General features: G+C 36.9%; 1 protein-coding gene across 2 annotated transcripts in view; it reads right to left on the bottom strand.

The window, feature by feature from the left end:
- The window catches only part of LOC127632149 (SH2B adapter protein 3-like), a 67,211-nt gene that overhangs the window by 7,341 nt on the left and 38,394 nt on the right, over positions 1 to 21,476 (bottom strand). The window contains exons 3-7 of one of the 2 annotated variants that reach the window (XM_052110743.1): positions 17,676 to 17,780; positions 14,348 to 14,442; positions 9,071 to 9,156; positions 8,754 to 8,968; positions 4,876 to 5,047 (exon numbers count right to left, since the gene is read on the bottom strand). In XM_052110743.1, the coding sequence (XP_051966703.1) occupies positions 4,876 to 5,047; positions 8,754 to 8,968; positions 9,071 to 9,156; positions 14,348 to 14,442; positions 17,676 to 17,780 (673 nt within the window). Of the gene's footprint in view, positions 1 to 4,875; positions 5,048 to 8,753; positions 9,157 to 14,347; positions 14,443 to 17,675; positions 17,781 to 21,476 lie in introns of both variants that reach the window. The other variant, XM_052110734.1, reaches the window with a different exon arrangement.

Raw genomic sequence — 21,476 nt, 5'->3', positions numbered from 1 at the left:
AAAAATGTCATGTGGTGTAACCATCAAGTAAAAGGTATTCAAAACATTCCTTGCATTTACACATACACGAGTGCATGCAACTTAATCATTAAATAAAAAGGTGAAAAATATTGTTAATAAATATCATTCATTTTGAAGTCAAGAATATCAAGAAGTTACTTATGGTTGCACTAAATGACCTGATGTTGATATTTAGTATGACAAAATAAAGATTTGTTTTTAAAACTTCACACACAGTCTTGCAGGTCTTAAGAGGTCTTCTCTGTTTTATGATTTTACTTTATGATTTAAAGTTATGTGGTTGCATTTTGGTTACACCACATGACTTTAAATTTGGTGGACAATTTAAAAAAAAAAATAAAATAAAATATATATATATATATATATATATATATATATATATATATATATATATATATATATATATATATATATATATATATATATATATAATTTTTTTAATTGTCCACCAAATTTAAAGTCATGTGGTGTAACCAAAATGCAACCACATAACTTTAAATCATAAAGTAAAATCATAAACGTATTTGAAAATAAAATTGTTTCACTGCATATATTTTTAAAGAAATAATAATGATAATAATAAATTATTCTGCACTACTCATGCCAACATTTTTTTTTTTCCAAGAATATCAGCTTTTAATGAGAATTTTTTAACATTTTTATTTTTATTTACTTACACCACATGACATTTTTTACTTTAAGCCCCAGACAAAATATTGAAATTACTTTGAACTCAGTAATTGAAAATGTGATTATCATAGAAGAGGTTTAGTGTGAATTGAGTTTGTAATGTATTTTTTTATTATACTTTATTAGATGTGGACAAAAAAAGAAAAAGAAAAAAGAGCATCATGTCATCGACCCATTTAACATTTCATATATTTCATAATATTTTATTTTTGGCCTATCAAAATATGCATTTAGAAAACATTGTAATTAAATCTGATTAAATTGATCAATGTATTTGATATGGAGGACATGCTGTATGTTAACAAAATATGCCCCTGAAAATCAATTCCACAATTTTTATTTATTTTAAAACAATTAAGTCACCCAAAACCTAACCGTACTGTCAGGTGGCAATGATTGGAATGTCTCCAGGACCAGCAATGTATGTTAATCAAGGAATAGGATTGATTGAGTATTTACAATACACTAACAACTTCAATATGCTTTTTATACTGACAGTGTTAATAGTCTATTTTAGAGCGCACTCATGAGTATGTGAATATTTTGACAGATATGTTAATAGGGTCTCTGATTAAAACCTCAGCAGCAAAAAAGCAGACAGAGTTAGGAAGTTTGATTTCTTTCCAAAAATCAGATCTTTCCAACTTCCTGTTTCAATGAATCCTTCGGAACAATGATAATTGTGCAGCAACACTCAAGAGATATGAAGTCACTGAAGTCCCTGTGTGACGTTTACATGCATTAAAAATGTGTAAAAACATACTATACATTTACTATAATGTACTTTTTATTGGTTATGTTTAAAATAAAATATAATACAAATATAAAATCAATAAACATTATTATGCTCATTCATAGAAATAAATGTGAAACATACCTTATTTATTATTTCTAGCTAGATTTGTGTTTCTTGCTTCTTGCATCAACCAATTTAAAACTACTTGGCATTGATGGCTGTTTGCTCGAAATGATGGTTCCTCTGATTGGAATGCCAATTTTTGATTACCAAAATGCTCCAAAAAAATCTAGAAATCCGTTTTTTTTGTTATATCACCCAGCCCAATCGAGAAGCGTGTGCATACTTGTGTAGTTCACATTAAGTAATTGCTTTATATTTTTAACTGCATTTGTTGTTCTGTACCTTATTTTGACTAGAGCCCTCTATAAAAAAAAACAACAACTCCTCCTTATATCCCATAGGGGGCATCATCCTCACACATTCTCTATATGCCATGAGAGGGGCATGACAGTAAGAATGTGTGTGTTTAAATGTATAGATGTATGTGCACACAATAGAACATTATCAGTATCTGAAGCCATATTCTGCATAGGACTACGTGAATATATAGGTGTTTGTGGTTTTGGTTATGCATTTAAGTGCATGGATAGGTATCTGTGTTTTCATATGTATGTGATTGCATATGTGCACGTATGTGTGTGTGTGTGAAAGTGCACGTTTCTTTGTCTCAAGTCTTTTAGAACTAGTAAAAACCCATCTAAACCACAGAACACAAGAGGGAAACAGATCCTGTCGAGTGAGTGTGTTTGTGATGGAAAGAAAGAGAAATTGTGTGCATATGCACGTTTGTAACTGCCCAAACAATTTCTGGAACAAGATTTTTAATCAAAGTTTAATCTAGTAATCTTAATCTTCTTTTAAAATAAATGCCACATGTTTGAAATTTTTAAGAGCATCTTGAGCTGCTGCCTAAAAAATGTCAATCGAATTTAAAAGCTCACCATTTACTCATTAAAGGGGTCATGACATGGTTTTTTTATTGTATTATTATGTTCCCTTAGGTGCAATTATAGTATTAATATATTTTTTTTAAGAAAAACTTTTAAAATCTAGTGATTTATGACCTTTTCCCACCCTGTTTCTCATCCTCTGATTCAAACAGTCTGTTTTGGGGCGTTTTCCATTTAAGACTTCAGTGTTAACGCTCACTGTTATGATTGGCTAACGTCAGTGCCTATGTATCAATTATTGACGCCCCAGCCAGAACAATATGCAAGTAAACTAAGTAAAAACACTGTGATTATTCATAATGAATGAAATTGCGCTTTAAAAAGTAGTTTAAAGTTTAAAATAGATTACTTACAGTTTGCGCCGTCGTTGTTCCCAGAATAGTCGGCACGGACTTAACTTTGAGCAACAGTTTTCGGCAAAGCCAGCATCATATTGAGATTTGTTCTCAAAACAATCATCCTTAAAATGTACAGAACAAACGCTTAAGTTAACACTGCCGTGACTGGGACGTCCGCAAAAAATAAACTGCATCCATTTTTCCCTGACGTCTGGATCTTTCGGCAGCTTATTCAGAGGTTTTGTTTGACCACAGCCAGGAACAGCACATCTGTGTGGCATCGTAATTTTCCTGTGCACAAGTAGTCTCTGTCAGAGCTCGCTGTCCATCGACTGAACACTTGTGAGGCGACGGCGATACAAAATGAGCGTAGTTGTCTTGGCGCTTAAAGCGTAGTTATCTTGTGCTGGAGGCGGTCATATGCAAACGCTGTTACGTCACTTCTAACCGACACGTCACTTCTAACCATGAATCCAGAACGAGCTGTATTTTGAGCTTGATTAAATAAATGATTCGTTTAGAATGGGGAGGACGTCTTAAAATATTAAACTTGCAGGACGTTTTAATGATACAAAGACCTCTTATATACCAAAAGATCAAGGCAAATTTGGTTTCTCATGTCATGACCCCTTTAAATCTGACAAATTTTAATGCCAGCGCCATGGGTGGGAGTGTTTGCGCTACTGGGGGTGTAGGCGTGCAAACTGTGTGTGCATTGAATGTAAATGAAGTTGAGTAAAGCGCAATTTTCCTACGAATTTGGTTATTGCACTAAGACGTTTCAATACCACCTCTTAACTCAGTGGTTCTCAAAGTGTGGGGCATGCCCCGTAAAGGGGCATGGAGGTATTGCAAGGGGGGCGTGTAAGACTAACCTGTCTTCAAATCTATTTCACTTTCACACATTCAACAAAAATAGTGAAAATACACACAAGAACCGATGTGTGCAATTTCTTTTCCTCTGCCTTTTCTCCTGCCTTGTTTAAACTTTCACCTGGCACCGCAGTGCATCCTCCGCACTCAGCTCTTGACAGCCCAAAGGGTTGATGTCAGGTGCGCTCATGTAAACAAGGTCATTCTTGCGTGCGCACCAGTTTCAAATGAGTAACGAGGTGAATTAACATTTACATTTCGATCTGTTCCTAACACAACACTATCATATGGCTTAAGAAGAATTTAAATCTAAGGCACGAGTGTTATGGATAACTTTAATGGTGCTTTTATGTGTGCTTTTGGAGATTGGACAGCCACATATACTCGTCCCTAAATCTTGTGTTTCATGGAAGAAAAGGGTAATACTGATTTTGAATGACCAGGGTGAGTAAATAATGATGGAAAGTTCAGTTTTTATGAAAGTTTATCAGTATCATTAATCAGGTGTACATTTTTGTCCAGAAGTACTGGCCGCTTCCGAAACAGTGTGTAGATGGCAGCGTCACATGATGCTTCTTACTTTTTTTTTAGCGCTGGCTAGGATGCGACAATTAGTCATTTATTATTAATGGATGAGGATTTAAAAAAAAAAAAAGTGTTATAAAGACTGCTGAAGCTTAGGAATAAATCATAGGAATAAATAATTCACAGGAATAAATCCTTGCAATTATCAGTTTTTATTAAAAAATAACTAATTCTAGAATACAATTGTCTCTAATGCGATATAAACATTGTGGTATTTAAATCTGGATGAATGGAGGATTCAGATTTCTGAGCGGACAAGCGCCCCCTGGAGTGAAGTGTAACTTTACATTCAGTGTTCATTGAATTATTAAATGAAATATGTTTTGTCCAATGAAGATGAAAGAAACTGTAGTTTAATCTTTTAAAAGAGGAGAAGAACCTCAGAATTGAACTGCACTTGCTCCAGCCCATTAACGCTTTGTGTGGGGGCGATTTCACCAAACCCCCTTGTGCCTCGACTTAAGCATGCTTATATGAAAAAACAAAACGCACACGCACACTGTATATATATATGATATGGTCTACATGGTAGATTAAACATTCTTTCTTAAAAAAATAACAATACTGAATGGCTTTTCTAGATGTTCAAAAGACCCAATAAAAGTATATTTTGTCTCACCTGTATGTGTGGGATTTACCCGCACGTAATTGGCCAGCATAACGTCACATGCGGCTCCACATTCCAGCGGGATCGGACAGTTGCGGAAATGACTGAGCATGTCCATGACGGATGGAAAACGCAGGTGCTGCACACGGCACTGACCCCACTCGGTTAAAGACAGACGCAAATGCTGCGGAGGAAGAGAGACAGTGTTAGGATATGCATTATAAATACAGACATGCACAGAGAAAGAGAGACTTAACAGTAGCTTTCCACTAAAATGGAGAAACACATCCACAGACACAGCATTAAGGTTCAATTATAAATGTTTATGTAAGTGGTGCTTGCCAGTGCAAATGCCGCTGTTTGGTGGAAGGTTGCTCGGGTGTCTGGGGGGTTGTGTGCAGGCAAAGAGCCCACCCACATGTCTCTATGATATGACCTGTTTTAATTTCATTTAAATTTGATACAATGCATTTTTATGTATTATTAATTACAGTTTCTCACAAAAGTGAGTACACCCCTCATATTTTTGTAAATATTTGATTATTCCTTTTCATGTGACAACACTGAAGAAATGACACTTTGCTACAATGTAAAGTATTGAGTGTACAGCTTGTATAACAGTGCAGATTTGCCGTTCCCTCAAAATAACTCAACATACAGCCATTAATGTTTAAACCTCTGGCAACAAAAGTGAGTACACCCCTAAGCGAAAATGTCCAAATTGGCCCCAAAGTGTCAATATTTTGTGTGGCCACCATTATTTTCCAGCACTGCTTTAACCCTCTTGGGCATGGAGTTCACTGAGCTTCACAGGTTGCCACTGGATTCCTCTTCCACTCCTTCATGACGACATCACAGAGCTGGTGGATGTTAGAGACCTTGTGCTCCTCCACCTTCCGTTTGAGGATGCCCTACAGATGCTCAATAGGGTTTAGGTCTGGAGACATGCTTGGCCAGTCCATCACCTTCACCCTCAGCTTCTTTAGCCAGGCAGTGGTCGTCTTGGAGGTGTGTTTGGGGTCGTTATCATGCTGGAATACTGCCCTTCGTCCCAGTCTCCGAAGGGAGGAGATCATGCTCTGCTTCAGTATGTCACAGTACATGTTGGCATTCATGGTTCCCTCAATGAACTGTAGCTCCCCAGTGCCGGCAGCACTCATGCAGCCCCAGACCATGACACTCCCACTACCATGCTTGACTGTAGGCAAGACGCACTTCTCTTTGAACTCCTCACCTGGTTTCCGCCACACACGCTTGACACCATCTGAACCAAATAAGTTTATCTTGGTCTCATCAGACCACAGGACATGGTTCCAGTAATCCATATCCTTAGTCTGCTTGTCTTCAGCAAACTGTTTGCAGGTGTATGATCTGAGCACTGACAGGCTGACCCCCCCACCCCTTCAACCTCTGCAGCAATGCTGGCAGCACTCATACGTCTATTTCCCAAAGACAACCTCTGGATATGATGCGGAGCAAGTGCACTCAACTTCTTTAGTTGACCATGGCGAGGCCTGTTCTGAGTGGAACCTGTCCTATTAAACCGCTGTATGGTCTTGGCCACCGTGCTGCAGCTCACTGTCAGGGTCTTGGCAATCTTCTTATAGCCTAGGCCATCTTTATGTAGAGCAACAATTCTTTTTTCAGATCCTCAGAGAGTTCTTTGCCATGAGGTGCCATGTTGAACTTCCAGTGACCAGTTTGAGGGAGTGTGAGACCGATGACACCAAATTTAACACACTTGCTCCCCATTCACACCTGAGACCTTGTAACACTAACGAGTCACATAACACCGGGGAGGTAAAATCTCTAATTGGGCCCAATTTGGACATTTTCACTTAGGGGTGTACTCACTTTTGTTGTCAGCGGTTTAGATATTAATGGCTGTGTGTTGAGTTATTTTGAGGGAACAGCAAATTTACACTGTTATACAAGCTGTACACTCACTACTTTACATTGTAGCAAAGTGTCATTTCTTCAGTGTTGTCACATGAAAAGATATAATTATTTATTTACAAAAATGTGAGGGGTGTATTCACTTTTATGAGATACTGTATATCTATATATTTATTCTCCCTCTCTCTCTCTCTCTCTCTCTCTCTCTCTCTCTGTGTGTATTTCTCCAGTGCTGACTTTTCTTTATTTGTGTAATATGCAAATAAAAAACTAAACAAAAAACAGCCTTCCACAAATGACGCAATCTTGTGCTCAACAGCTGGAACAAGCGCATGTTTAAAATGACGTTTATTTGGGGACCCTTTTCAGAAAATATTGATATGCGATTAATTGCGATTTTATGCATTATGTAATTAAATGAATAAAAAAAAAAATACATTGATTGACAGCTTAAATTTATAATCTAATCTAATTTAACCTATTATATTATATTGTATTATATTATGATATAATATATGGGTTGGCTGTGTTCCAAAAACAACAGTTTAAATGAGAGAGACATATTTTATGTAGTTGGAAATATTTTTAAATATTACATTTTAATATATAATTAAAATATAATTGTTCATTTTATGTCTGTGGAATATTTTCCAAGCTTTAATGCCTTAAAATCCCTATTTTACCACATGATTCCAAGTTAAATGAATAAGTGACTTCTTGCAGTGTATGTGTTTTCAATTGATCAAATGACAATTAATCATCACAATCGCAATTATCTGTACGAGTATTAATTGTCAGCCAAATGTAATAATTGTGACAGCCCTACTAAAAAAAAAATTCAAAAGAGTTTAATACTTCTTCAAAAACCCTGAACATAAGAATAAGCAATAGTAATCAAGCCTTAGGAAGTACCACTTACTAGGAATGCACAAATTAAGACATTTTGTATGGTTATTTAAGCTAATTTTAGCTAATAATTATTCTATGTTATGACCAATTGATATGATGGCTGATATAATAATTCTACATTGTTATGCCTTTTTCTTAAACTGCATTCACACTAAAAGTTCCAATGTACAATTTTACATGCTTTGTGACATTAGTAGGCCCACATGGAAATATGTGGAATTTCGCTGTGTTCGTTTATTAAACATTTGAGCTAATTTGATTATGCATTCAGCAGCCATTAATCTGTATGATTGTAGTACTCTCAATTCTATTTAACACATTTACATCCATGGAAAATCCATTAAGCATAATTCCACAGATTTTACAACAAAATCAGTACAGAAAATGCCAAAGGAGTTAGACATCAAGCATCAAAACCAAACAATATACAACAGAAAAGACTGAAACCTGCCATAGAAAAAAAAATATTCTCAGTTTCCAACAGCAGTCTAACCATCATGCCTATAATTTAAAAAAGCCAAAACTGGGGGCCTGGGTAGCTCAGCGAATAAAGATGCTGACTACTACCCTTGGAGTTCATGAGTTCGAATCCCAGGGCGTGCTGAGTGAATCCAGCCAGGTTTCCTAAGCAACCAAATTGGCCAGGATGCTAGGGAGGGTAGAGTCACATGGGTTAATCTCCTCGTGGTCACTATAATGTGGTTAGCTTTCGGTGGGGTGCGTGGTGTGTTGTGTGTTGTGCGTGGATGCCGTGGTGGATGGGCTGAAGCCTCCACATGTGCTATGTCTCCGCGGTAACGCGCTCAACAAGCCACATGATAAGATTCATGGGTTGACGGTCTCATATGCGGAGGCAACTGAGATACGTCCTCCGCCACCCGGATGGAGGCGAGTCACTATGCCACCACGAGGACTTAGAGCGCATTGGGAATTGGGCATTCCAAATTGGGGAGAAAAAGGGAGGGGAAAAAAAGAAGCCAAAACTGAACGAAACTGATATGATCACACAATGCAAATCAAAATAAAGCAATGTTGTTTTTGTTGTATTAGCCAACCAGAAAGATGATGATAATGATGGTCATTACCTTTGCTCTGCCCTGGTAGTTAAACGTGAGGACATAGTCTCCTCTCCGTGTCTCGCTCTGTCTCACCAGGAAGTTCCCATGACCACTGACCCCAACATGCTGTACGAGGTAGGCGGCCTGCACGCGTGATATGGGCCCATGGAACCATGGGTAAGAGGACAGGAAGTGATCCGTTTTATTGTAGCCGTGCTCAGCGAGGCCAAAACCCGGAGAACCTGCAGACTCAGTGGTCATTAATATATGGTGGTTTGAATTGTTAGCTTTTAAAAACACAGGCAAACTCATGTCATGAGAAAGTGTAGATGTGTGAGATTCACCCTGGCTGCCTGGCTCTGTGCTCACTCTGCGAGCTGCATTGAGAGAATCACTCACAGGAAACGCTTCTCCATCCACACTATCTGACCTGGAAACACAAACGCATCACATACAAACTCTCATAAACATCTTTATTTAAACATCAGCCTATTCATTTACATAATGTAGCAGTAACATGATGTCACAATTAGGGATGCGCATGAGTAATCGATTAATCGAGTACTCATTCAGCGTTAAATATTCGACTTGTAAAAACACTACTCTAATATTGCAATTCGATTTTTCTATGTGCCTTTGCCTGCTGTGTGCTATTTTCAAGCACATTTTCATTGATAACAGTAAGAGCGCCCTCTGTCTGCTCGTAGGAGTAATACATTATAGTGTTTCTGTGCCGTTCAAATGCTCCTCAGATCGCTTCATATAAAGTATTCAACATTTTCTAACCCTGGTAATCGATTACTCTTTCTTATGTGTTAGAGTATTCAACTACAAAATTACTCAAAATGCCCATCCCTAGTCAAATTGTCAAAATCCTATTACATCCACTGAAAGCATTTACACTTAAATTTACAGTATGAAGACAAAGCAAAGCTTCCAATAAAATTAGAAGTCTCTAACAATCATAAAGTATTGTTTAGACCATATATCATGGCAAAATAAGGTATTTGGGCACTTAAGGACCACTTAAAATTTATAAATGTGATTGCATTAGATAAAGAGGCATTTACATGAAGGAAAGAGAGCAGAAGCACACTTTTCAAGCAGAACATTTCACAAAAAGTAGTTTGTTAGATTTTATATAATACAACAATAGATATATAGTTTTGAAGACAAAACATATTTGGACACATTTAGTTGTCAAACTTTAGTGGTACATGTTTGTAGTTAATGTGCTGAACTACACCTGTGGTTACTCTGCTAGGACACCTGTGTGAATTTGAGGGGAACTGACTTCATACTTGTTCTAAAAATGTCCTCGGGGCCAGTTGGTTAAAAGTATTTGCAAGTAAATTTAATTCTGAGAAAAGCTCTAGCTTCATTTGTTTGCAGATGCCACCTGCTTTTTGTTTTTAATGCATTGACATTTATACTTTTTTAAGTATGGCTTGAAGTGAACTTGAAATCTCATTTTAATCTCATTTTACTTCAGAAATAAACAAGATATTCAAACAGAAAAAGATTTAAAGCGATATTTGATTTTATTCATCAGGAATTAATTAACAAAAAAGGTCACTAAATACAGGTTCCAACTTCTTTTTTTTTGTGTGGAAATTGATTTGAAATTCCCTGATACTTCCAGGTTTTCCATGACCGTGGGAACCCCCACGCATCATATCATTATTTTAGTAACAATTTTCAATATAAATCAACAACATGCAGAATTTTGTGTCAGCAATTCTACTGATAAAAACCAGACTGAGAGAGGTGCAAGGCAAGAGAGAATGAAAGATTATTCTATTTGTTCGAGAAAGGGAGAGGGCCAAGAAGAAATCGGATCCTGTAGGATAAGAATTGAACTTAAATACAGATGTTGCTTAGAAGTCTATAGGGATTAAACTTAAAGACTGAGGAAGAGGGCAGAAGAAAGAGGAGGTGGGGAGGGGTGTTTGGGGAAGTTGCAGGAGAAAGCAGCACAAAAGCTTTTGGATTGAAACAGGAAATGTGTTTTGTAGTACTTGGAAAAGCAAAAATGCATATTGTATATAGGGCTGAGCAATATAGCTAAGAAATCTCTATATATTTTCCAGCCTTTTGACAAAACTCATATATATATATATATACACACACATATATATACACACACATATACACATACATACATACATACATATATATACACACACGCATATACATATACTATATATATATATATATATACATACACACTCACCTAAAGGATTATTAGGAACACCTGTTCAATTTCTCATTAATGCAATTATCTAATCAACCAATCACATGGCAGTTGCTTCAATGCATTTAGGGGTGTGGTCCTGGTCAAGACAATCTCCTGAACTCCAAACTGAATGTCAGAATGGGAAAGAAAGGTGATTTAAGCAATTTTGAGCGTGGCATGGTTGTTGGTGCCAGACGGGCCGGTCTGAGTATTTCACAATCTGCTCAGTTACTGGGATTTTCATGCACAACCATTTCTAGGGTTTACAAAGAATGGTGTGAAAAGGGAAAAACATCCAGTATGCGGCAGTCCTGTGGGCTGAAAATGCCTTGTTGATGCTAGAGGTCAGAGGAGAATGGGCCGACTGATTCAAGCTGATAGAAGAGCAACTTTGCCTGAAATAATCACTCGTTACAACCGAAGTATGCAGCAAAGCATTTGTGAAGCCACAACACGCACAACCTTGAGGCGGATGGGCTACAACAGCAGAAGACCCCACCGGGTACCACTCATCTCCACTACAAATAGGAAAAAGAGGCTACAATTTGCAAGAGCTCACCAAAATTGGACAGTTGAAGACTGGAAAAATGTTGCCTGGTCTGATGAGTCTCGATTTCTGTTGAGATATTCAGATGGTAGAGTCAGAATTTGGCGTAAACAGAATGAGAACATGGATCCATCATGCCTTGTTACCACTGTGCAGGCTGGTGGTGGTGGTGTAATGGTGTGGGGGATGTTTTCTTGGCACACTTTAGGCCCCTTAGTGCCAATTGGGCATCGTTTAAATGCCACGGCCTACCTGAGCATTGTTTCTGACCATGTCCATCCCTTTATGGCCACCATGTACCCATCCTCTGATGGCTACTTCCAGCAGGATAATGCACCATGTCACAAAGCTCGAATCATTTCAAATTGGTTTCTTGAACATGACAATGAGTTCACTGTACTAAAATGGCCCCCACAGTCACCAGATCTCAACCCAATAGAGCATCTTTGGGATGTGGTGGAACGGAGCTTCGTGCCCTGGATGTGCATCCCACAAATCTCCATCAACTGCAAGATGCTATCCTATCAATATGGGCCAACATTTCTAAAGAATGCTTTCAGCACCTTGTTGAATCAATGCCACGTAGAATTAAGGCAGTTCTGAAGGCGAAAGGGGGTCAAACACAGTATTAGTATGGTGTTCCTAATGATCCTTTAGGTGAGTGTATATATACACATATACATACATACATATATATATACATATACACATACATACATACATACATACATACATACATATATTAGTATGTAACTTTTTCAGTGTTACAATACTTTCTCCTATTCCAGCTTAATATGCAACTGCAAGAAAACCATTCATAGGGAATTATTTTAGAAAACTGCAAACACTGTGTCTCTGTGGCACTATAGAACAATCCTATTGTTTACAAAACTTTCAGCACATGTGCAGTAAGTGATGGCTGACCGCCATTAGACTGTTATGTTAGATTTGACAGATTAGACTAAAGTATGATAAAAAAAAATTAGCACAAATACACATATATTCTTAGCTATACAATTACTACAATGATATGAGTTAATAACATATCTGTAATATAGTTTGCGTTATATGTTTGCTGCAAAGAGTTGAAATTATCTCCACAGTCTAGTCAGCTCAAGAACCCTTGAAATCTTTTTTCAAAAACGAAATCCAATAAAAGTTTACTGTTTGTTGACGGTTTTTGCCACCACTTCTGTGTGTGACATAAGCGGTGAAGTTGCCAAAGGATTGGGCTATAAAATGCCCTGCTTGTTCTGAGCGAACTGTTAAGACCCGCCCAAACAACATTACTCAACCAATGGCATTAGTTGGGGGGTGGGGGTATTTGTTTGTTTAAACAGGAAGAGGAAGGGTATTTTCATAAAGCTGTTTTGAAAACAATGTTTATTTTTGCAATTCCATTTGGTGGCGCTATAGTCGCAGAAATAACATACTTCAACTGTATTTGCTCTGAAATGGCTTAAGAGTGTTTTTTCAATGCAATAAGTAAAATACTGTAAGTTCTATAAGATAAGCAAAATCTAGTAATAAGTAATGCACTTAAGCAATAAGGCATGTGAGGCCGTGCTATATTGTGAATATAGTCACGGCTGAAGGGTGTTGTTAGGCACAACGCGAAGTGGTATTACATTTGTATAAGTTGTCAAAAAACATGTGAGTCTAATATATATATATATATATATATATATATATATATATATGAAAAACAGAATGCAGAAAAAGGAGAGAAAGAAAACAGAGATGGGGGTACAGAGAGGAAGGAGGCCACTTGAGATGTGCTGAGTCGAGTTCTTGAGATTCTTAGTAATCAGAATAACAGGAAGACCTCACTCTCACTCTCTCTCTTTCTTCCTAAAACTCACATTGATATAGTCACACAGGGTTGATTTCTCAGTACCCTCACACCAATAAAAGGAAATGAAAAACGCACACACACAGACATACCATATGCACAACAAACAGATTGTATGTGCGGACACGTCTGCTCACACGCACATAAGTAAAAATGTAAATTAAAAATGAAATTAAAATGGAAAATTTAATTTTTTGGTTTAAATATTTTCTTCTACTCTAGCTTAATATGTAGAGACAACTGTAAGTAAGCTGACTATGTAACTAAGTAACTATGGCGCTTGTTTGCTTGTTTGAGTGACACATTTAGTCAACAAATGTTGTCAGTTTGGGGCGGGATTACTGTATGTTTTGTACAACCAATGGCAATGGGAGTATCTTTGGTAGTGAAATTGTAAGTCTGTCTTTAATGCTTTAAAAGTTACTATAAAAAGTCAATAGAGAAATGAATGAGATTTTAACACCAGAACCAGACTTTTGCACTCTAAAGGCACAGAAATAACACCCTTCACCTTCAAGTGAATAACGTTTAAATTGTGACTTTTAAAACTATTGAAATACGTCAACAACAAAACTCTATTGATTTCGGTTCAATTTTATAAATAGAGAAATATTTGATTCTGTGTGTGTGTGTGTTTTTGTTTACTTCAAAATTGTCTCCAAAAGTGAGCCAAATCTGACAAAACTTTCCTTTGGGGACATCCGGGAACATCCTCAAGTGGAAAAACAATTCATAAACAAATTTTTTATTTCTTTTTTTATTCTAGAAATGCAAGTTCTCTTTTAGGGATAGGTTTATGGTAGAGTAATTATAAATAGCTTTATATAACAACAATGTAAATCGAAGGTATGTAGATAGCGTGTGTATGTGCGTGTAAGAGGAAGTGAGGGGGTTCTCTCAATAGGGGAATATAAGGAACTTTTGCAGATGTCTGCGAATCTCAGAAATGAGTTCAGTGCACATGCCAGAGAAAGTTGTGCTCTAACCTGCTGGTGATGCACTCTCTGAGCTCTGTGGTCCAGGAGCTCACCTGCTGCTCATTATCTGCCTCGAATATAAAACTACCTGGATGACCAGTAACCTGAGGAGAGAGAGAGAGAGAGAGAGAGAGAGAGAGAGAGAGAGAGAGAGAGAGAGAGAGAGAGAGAGAGAGAGAAACAGAGTCATCAACCAACAGGAAACAGAGAAAATAAAATTATAAAAATTAATTCAGATTCATTTTTGATCAATCCTGAAACAGTTCTTACCAAAAATCCTGTTGATTGAGGTGTCAAATGTAATTAAAGAACTTTTCAGAGTTCAATATAAATTAGGCTTAAAAGCTAAAGCTATTTTGGTTACAAGTTGGCACTTACAATGGAAGTGAATGGGGCCAACTTTTATAAAAACAAATGAATTCTGTTAAATCCCATGTATTATTTGAACTGTAAAGATGTTTAAATCGTCAATTATTCTGTATGTTTTCTACAGTTTACGGCATTACAAATTTGTGATTAAATGTCATTTCACACAGAAAAGGTTATTCTGTTTTTAATCACACTAAAATCATGTTAACACATGAAATTAACATACAAGATAACTGTGTCTGTGTCTCTGACTAAAAGAAGTGATAGATCTTTTGCGTCAGCATCAAAATCTATCGACAATTTGTCAATGAATAATGCACTACATGCTTTAAAATATACCTCAGTAAATATTGAGTAAATATTGTAAATACTGAGGAAATATTGTTTGAATAAGCACTCATTTAATTTCAGCAATTTTGTATACATCTTCTTTAACGTCATTCAATTGTATCATATCATATCATTCGGCCATCAGCTTCTAGATATTGACAACATCCCTAGAAAAAACTGTTTTGGCAGAAAGTAAAAGATAAAAAAAAAAAAGTCTAAGCTCTCCTTTTTAGTTTTAAACTGATGAGGCTCCCAAGAAGTGTCATTAACGCAGGAAAGGTGCTATAGATATTCTTTCAATCAGGACAACAAATAGAACTTGAATTATATATATATATGTTGTCTTTTGATTTAATGCATTAATTAGGCGTAATATATAAAATAATGTGCTAAAAATAACAATTAATCATGTGCCTGGACCATAATAATAAATATTTCAACTATCGGAGCAATTCAAGCTTGAAGTACCACATGTTTTCAGCAGGGGGCAGTAAGCGAAACTCCAGCTGCATGGACAACGTGCAGCTATACAGAGAACAAACCACACTCAGAGTTGCTCTACACTGGCTGTTTCTCGTTTGGAAGGCTGTGTCCACTGGAGGTCGCATTTGTCGGCCGTATACGTCATCGAGGCTGTCTTGTTTCAGAAAAGCGTGTAGGACACTTCGAATGTGACCTTCTTTTACAGGAATTCGGAGGATGCATGAGGTGTAGCCTTCATGGGCACTCACAACCCACAGTTTCTTTATATACACACACACACACACACACACACACACTGTATATACAGTTGAAGTCAGAAGTTTACACCTTACACCTTAGCCCAATACATTTAAACTCAGTTTTTCTGACATTTAGAACATCGTAGAAAACATTCCCTGTCTTAGGTCAGTTAGGATCACTACTTTATTTTAAGAATGTGAAATGTCAGAGAATAATAGCCGAGAGAATTATTTATTTCAGCTTATATTTCTTTCATCACATTCCCAGTGGGTCAGAAGTTTACATACACTTTGTTAGTATTTGGTAGCATTCCCTTAAAATTGTTTAACTTGGGTCAAATATTTTGGGTAGCCTTCCACAAGCTTCTCACAATAAATTGCTGGAATTTTGGCCCATTGCGCCAGACAGAACTGGTGTAACTGGGTCAGGATTGTAGGCCTTCCTGCTTGCACACACTTTTTCAGTTCTGCCCACAAATTTTCTATCAGATTGAGGTCAGGGCTTTGCAATGGCCACTCCAATACCACAACTTTGTTGTCCTTAAGCCATTTTGCCAGGTGGTATGCTTGGGGTCATTGTCCATCTGACTGGCTGATGTGATGAGATGTTGCTTCAATATATCCACATAATTTTCCTTGCTCATGATGCCATTTATTTTGGTGTCACCACCATGCTTCACAGTTTGGATGGTGTTGGACAAGCCTCATCCTTGTTTCACCAAACATAACGATGGTCATTATGGCCAAACAGTTACATTTTTGTAACTTTTGTAATTAGACCAGAGGACATTTCTCCAAAAAGTAAAATCTTTGTCCCCATGTGCACTTGCAAATGGTAGTCTGGGTTTTTTATGGCAGTTTTGGAGCAGTGGCTTCTTCCTTGCTGAGCAGCCTTTCAGGTTATGTTGATATAGGACTTGTTTTACTGTGGATATAGATACTTGTCTACCTGTTTGCTCCACCATCATCACAAGGTCCTTTGCTGTTGTTCTGGGATCGATTTGCACTTTTCCTACCAAACTACATTTCAACTCTAGGAGACAGAATGTGTCACCTTCATAAGTAGTATGATGGCTGCATGGTCCCATGATGTTTATACTTGTGTACTATTGATTGTACAGATGAATGTGGTACCTTCAGGCTTTTGGAAATTGCTCCCATGATGAACCATTTTTCTGAGGTCTTGGCTGATTTATTTGTGATTTTGAAGGTAGGCCTTAAAATACATCCACAGGTACACCTCCTATCAGAAGCTAATTGGCTAATTGTCTAAAGGTTTGACATAATTTTCTGGAATTTTCCAAGCAGCTAAAAGGCAAATAACTTTGTGAATATAAACGTCTGACCCACTGGAATTGTAATATTGTCAATTAAAAGTGAAACAATCTATCTGTAAACAATTGTTTGAAAAATTCTTGTATCATGCACAATGTAGATGTCCTAAATGACCAAAAATATAGTTTGCTAATTTGAAATCTGTGGAGTAGTTAAAAAAAGTGATTTATAATTACTTCAAACTAAGCGCATGTAAACTTTTGACTTCAACTAATATATATATATATATACACACACACACACACACACACACACACACACACACACACACACACACACACACACACACACACACACACATTTACAGTATATGTTCAAAAGACAGTTTTATTATATATAATGTACACAGAAGTGCTGAAATTAAATTGTGGTTTTTCATACAACATTTTTTACACAAAATTCAACTGAAAACAGGAGATGTGTACACTGAATTTCTGTCAATCGTCCATGGGGTCAGTTACTGGCTGATAAAAGATAGTCAAAAAATTGCCATATATCGGTCAAATATCTGACTAATAATAGGGTGAACTGGTGTGTTTAAACAGGCATACATGACTGAATATCTGTGTGTGATTGTTTACCTTTAAGACAAATGTGTTCATGTTGTCTGGCATCTCTAGTCGATTACATCGTCGAATCTCCTGGATGTCTGAACAGTGTACGGTAAGCTTTGGATTTTTGTAGTCCTAAAAAACACACAAAGAGACAATTTTTAATATTGCCATATAAAAGCAATAAGATTTTTTTTGGTATTTATTTTCAGCTATAAATTCCAGAAAACTCTCCTATACGGTTTACATTTTACATTGCTATTTTTAAATCTGAGCATTAAAAGACCTCATTATTGAGTGGTACTGAACCAAAATGCAACATGTTTGGTTACTTATTTTTGGACGTAGCTGAATTTCCTATACCTTACAAACCACATATTCACCTTATTCAGCCCGGCCCTTTTCAGCGCTCCTCTCTTCCGATGTTTGTCATCTAACTTCCTGTTTGTATTCAAGCTACTGAGAAGAGTCAATCAAAATGGATTATGTGTGGGAGCACAGAAAGTATTTTTTGTCTACATCACCCCTTTACTACGTGAAAATGCTAGGGAGTTTAATTTTCTTTCTATGTTAAAATACTTTCTTGTATTCTACCTTAATACGCAGAGACAACTAGAAGTATGTTATTTGTAGGGAAGTTTTGTGGAATCCGTAAAAAAATAAAAATAAATGATTATTTCTGCAATTCTGTTTGGCGACATCAGTGGCACAGAAATTACACACTTCAGCTTTAAATATTAGAACAGGGATAAATTGAGTGCTATAGACATTCAGTCAGGACAACAAACTGAACATTGATTCAATACTGTTTATTACAATAAATAGTTTTTAATAGTAAATAATTTGTATATTTTATATTGTTTATTTTTATTTAAAATGAATTAAATAAAAAAAAAAGATACATTTACTTTATATATACACACATATATTTATATACACATATACATACTTGTGATTTACTTTTTTCTTTTTTACACTGTGGCCAAAAGTTTGGAATAATGTACAGATTTTGCTCTTATGGAAAGAAATTGGTACTTTTATTCACCAAAGTGGCATTCAACTGATCATAATGTATAGTCAGGACATTAATAACATGATAAATTACTATTACAATTTGAAAGAAATGTTCAGAACTTCTTAAACTACTTCAAAGAGTTCTCATAAAATAATCCTCCACGTGCAGCAATGACAGATTTGCATATCCTTGTTATTCTAGCTGTCAGTTTGTCCAGATACTCAGGTGACATTTCACCCCACACTTCCTGTAGCACTTGCCATAGATGTGACTGTCTTGTCAGGCACTTCTCACGCACCTTACAGTCGAGCTGATCCCACAAAAGCTCAATGGGGTTAAAATCCATAACACTCTTTTCAATTATCTGTTGTCCAATGTCTGTGTTTCTTTGCCCACTCGAACCTTTTCTTTTTGTTTTTCGGTTTCAAAAGTGTCTTTTTCTTTGCAATTATTCCCATAAGGCCTCCTGAGTCTTCTCTTTACTGTTGTACATGAAACTGGTGTTGAGCGGGTAGAATTCAATGAAGCTGTCAGCTGAGGACATGTGAGGCGTCTATTTCTCAAACTAGAGACTCTGATGTACTTATCCTCTTGTTTAGTTGTACATCTGGTCTTCCACATCTCTTTCTGTCCTTGTTAGAGCCAGATGTCCTTTGTCTTTGAAGACTGTAGTGTACACAATCTTCAGTTTTTTGGCAATATCAAGCATTTTATAGCCTTCATTCCTCAAAACAATGATTGACTGATGAGTTTCTAGAGAAAGCTGTTTCTTTTTTGCCATTTTTGATCTAATATTGACATTAAGACATGCCAGTCTATTGCATACTGCGGCAACTCAAAAACATTTACATTTATGCATTTGGCAGACGCTTTTATCCAAAGCAACTTACAGAGTCCTTACTACAGGGACAATCCCTCCAGAACAACCTGGAGTTAATTGCCTTGCTCAAGGACACAATGGTGGTGGCTGTGGGGATCCAACCAGCAACCTTCTGATTAGCAGTTATGTGCTTTAGACCACTACACCACCACCAACTTCAAAAACAAACACAAAGACAATGTTAAGCTTCATTTACGAACCAAATAGCTTTCAGCTGTGTTTGATATAATGGCAAGCTATTTAATTGTAACAAATTAGCAATTTAGCATGATTACTCAAAGATAAGGTGTTGGAGTGAGGGCTGTTTGAAATGGGGCCTGTCTAGATTTGATAAAAAACATTTTTTACATTAGTAATGTCCTGACTATACTTTGTGATCAGTTGAATGCCACTTTGGGGAATTATCAATTTCCTTCCGAAACAGCAAAATCTGTACATTATCCCAAACTTTTGGCCACCAGTGTATGTACAGTAATTTCAAATCAGATGATTGCAACACGCTCCAATTTAAGACGAGTTAAAATAACAAGGCAATGTGAAACAGGAGATGTTAAACAGGTGAGGCAATCGTGTCATATATATGGAGTCTCCAAAAACATCCTAATCCTTCAAGAGCAGTAATCACAAGTAGGCTTGTGATTACTTTAGTAAACCTTTGTTAGTTAACACCACTCGCCGCTGCATCTACAGATGCTTGTTAAAACTTTACTATGCAAAGCAGAAGCCATACATCAACAAGGTCCAGAAGTGTACCTGCCATGTATCCAGTCACATCTGATATATCAAACATTTAGGAATCAAGAAGTTCTCTCATACCATTTCTCAAGTTTACAGCACAGTGTACAAATAAATCTCTTGTTTTCAGTGAAACAGGCTGAATCCACACACACACACACACACACACACACACACACACACACACACACACACACACACACACACACACACACACACACACCTTTGTGCGAAAGTTTAACGAGCAACTGTGCAGTAATGTTACAATCTTTCCTCTTTGAATCACACTTAACTCTCACAAAGAGGAAAGGATAAATGCACACCACGACTCATTCACATCCACAAATACATACTGTAAACACTTGCAAACTTCTACTTAGAAACAAGTATTTTACACCAAACACATGCAGTAAACAAATCATTTGTTTCTCTTCTCCATTTCACTTTTAGGTAACTGCACGCAAGCTTCTAGGGAGGATTTCCACAAAACCGAATATGCTGAGGAACTATTACGCTGCTAAGATTTTTAATATATAGGTAGACATCATTTGTGTATGAGAAACAGGCCACAGTGAATTGAGAATTTCTTTCTTTTTTCATTGGAAACATCAAAGATAATTCATAAACCACAGACAAATAAGCTGTAAGCTTAAAGTGACATGAAAATAAAAATGACTATTTATGGGCTATTTTTGAATACTGAAACGATTCTAAACATCATATTACAACTGCATATGCATATTAGCAAGAAACAAAAGATTTTATTTAAATGATTAGGCCAGAGACCATAAATATCGTTTACTAGCTTTAGTGTAATGGTCATAAAACATTTAAATTTACTGTCTGGCCAGAAAAAAAAAAGTTGCCATTTGGATTTACTGTAAATAAGCAGATACTTAAGAGCCTATGTGTGGCAGGGCGGAGGGCGGGGCCAGGTTGTGATTATACACACCCAGCCCCTTATCAGGCTTATTAAGGGTAGGGCCGCTGCCAGGGGCGGAGGATTGTCCCCACGAGTCGCCGAGAATGCGGAGGGGCGTTTTGACCACCGGGGGTTACGAGTCTGACTCCGGTCCGCCTGGGGAGAAGCGGCTATCGTCCGCCTGAGAGGGTGGAGAAGTGATCGAGGACCATGCGACGGTGTATCGGAGAACCGGCGAGTAGGTTTTTTTTCATCTCTCTCTCCTCTCTATCTCTCACT

This window comes from Xyrauchen texanus, chromosome 3 (genome assembly GCF_025860055.1).
Source record: "Xyrauchen texanus isolate HMW12.3.18 chromosome 3, RBS_HiC_50CHRs, whole genome shotgun sequence".
Taxonomy (NCBI): Eukaryota; Metazoa; Chordata; class Actinopteri; order Cypriniformes; family Catostomidae; genus Xyrauchen; species Xyrauchen texanus.
This window is presented reverse-complemented; position numbering and strand designations above follow the sequence as displayed.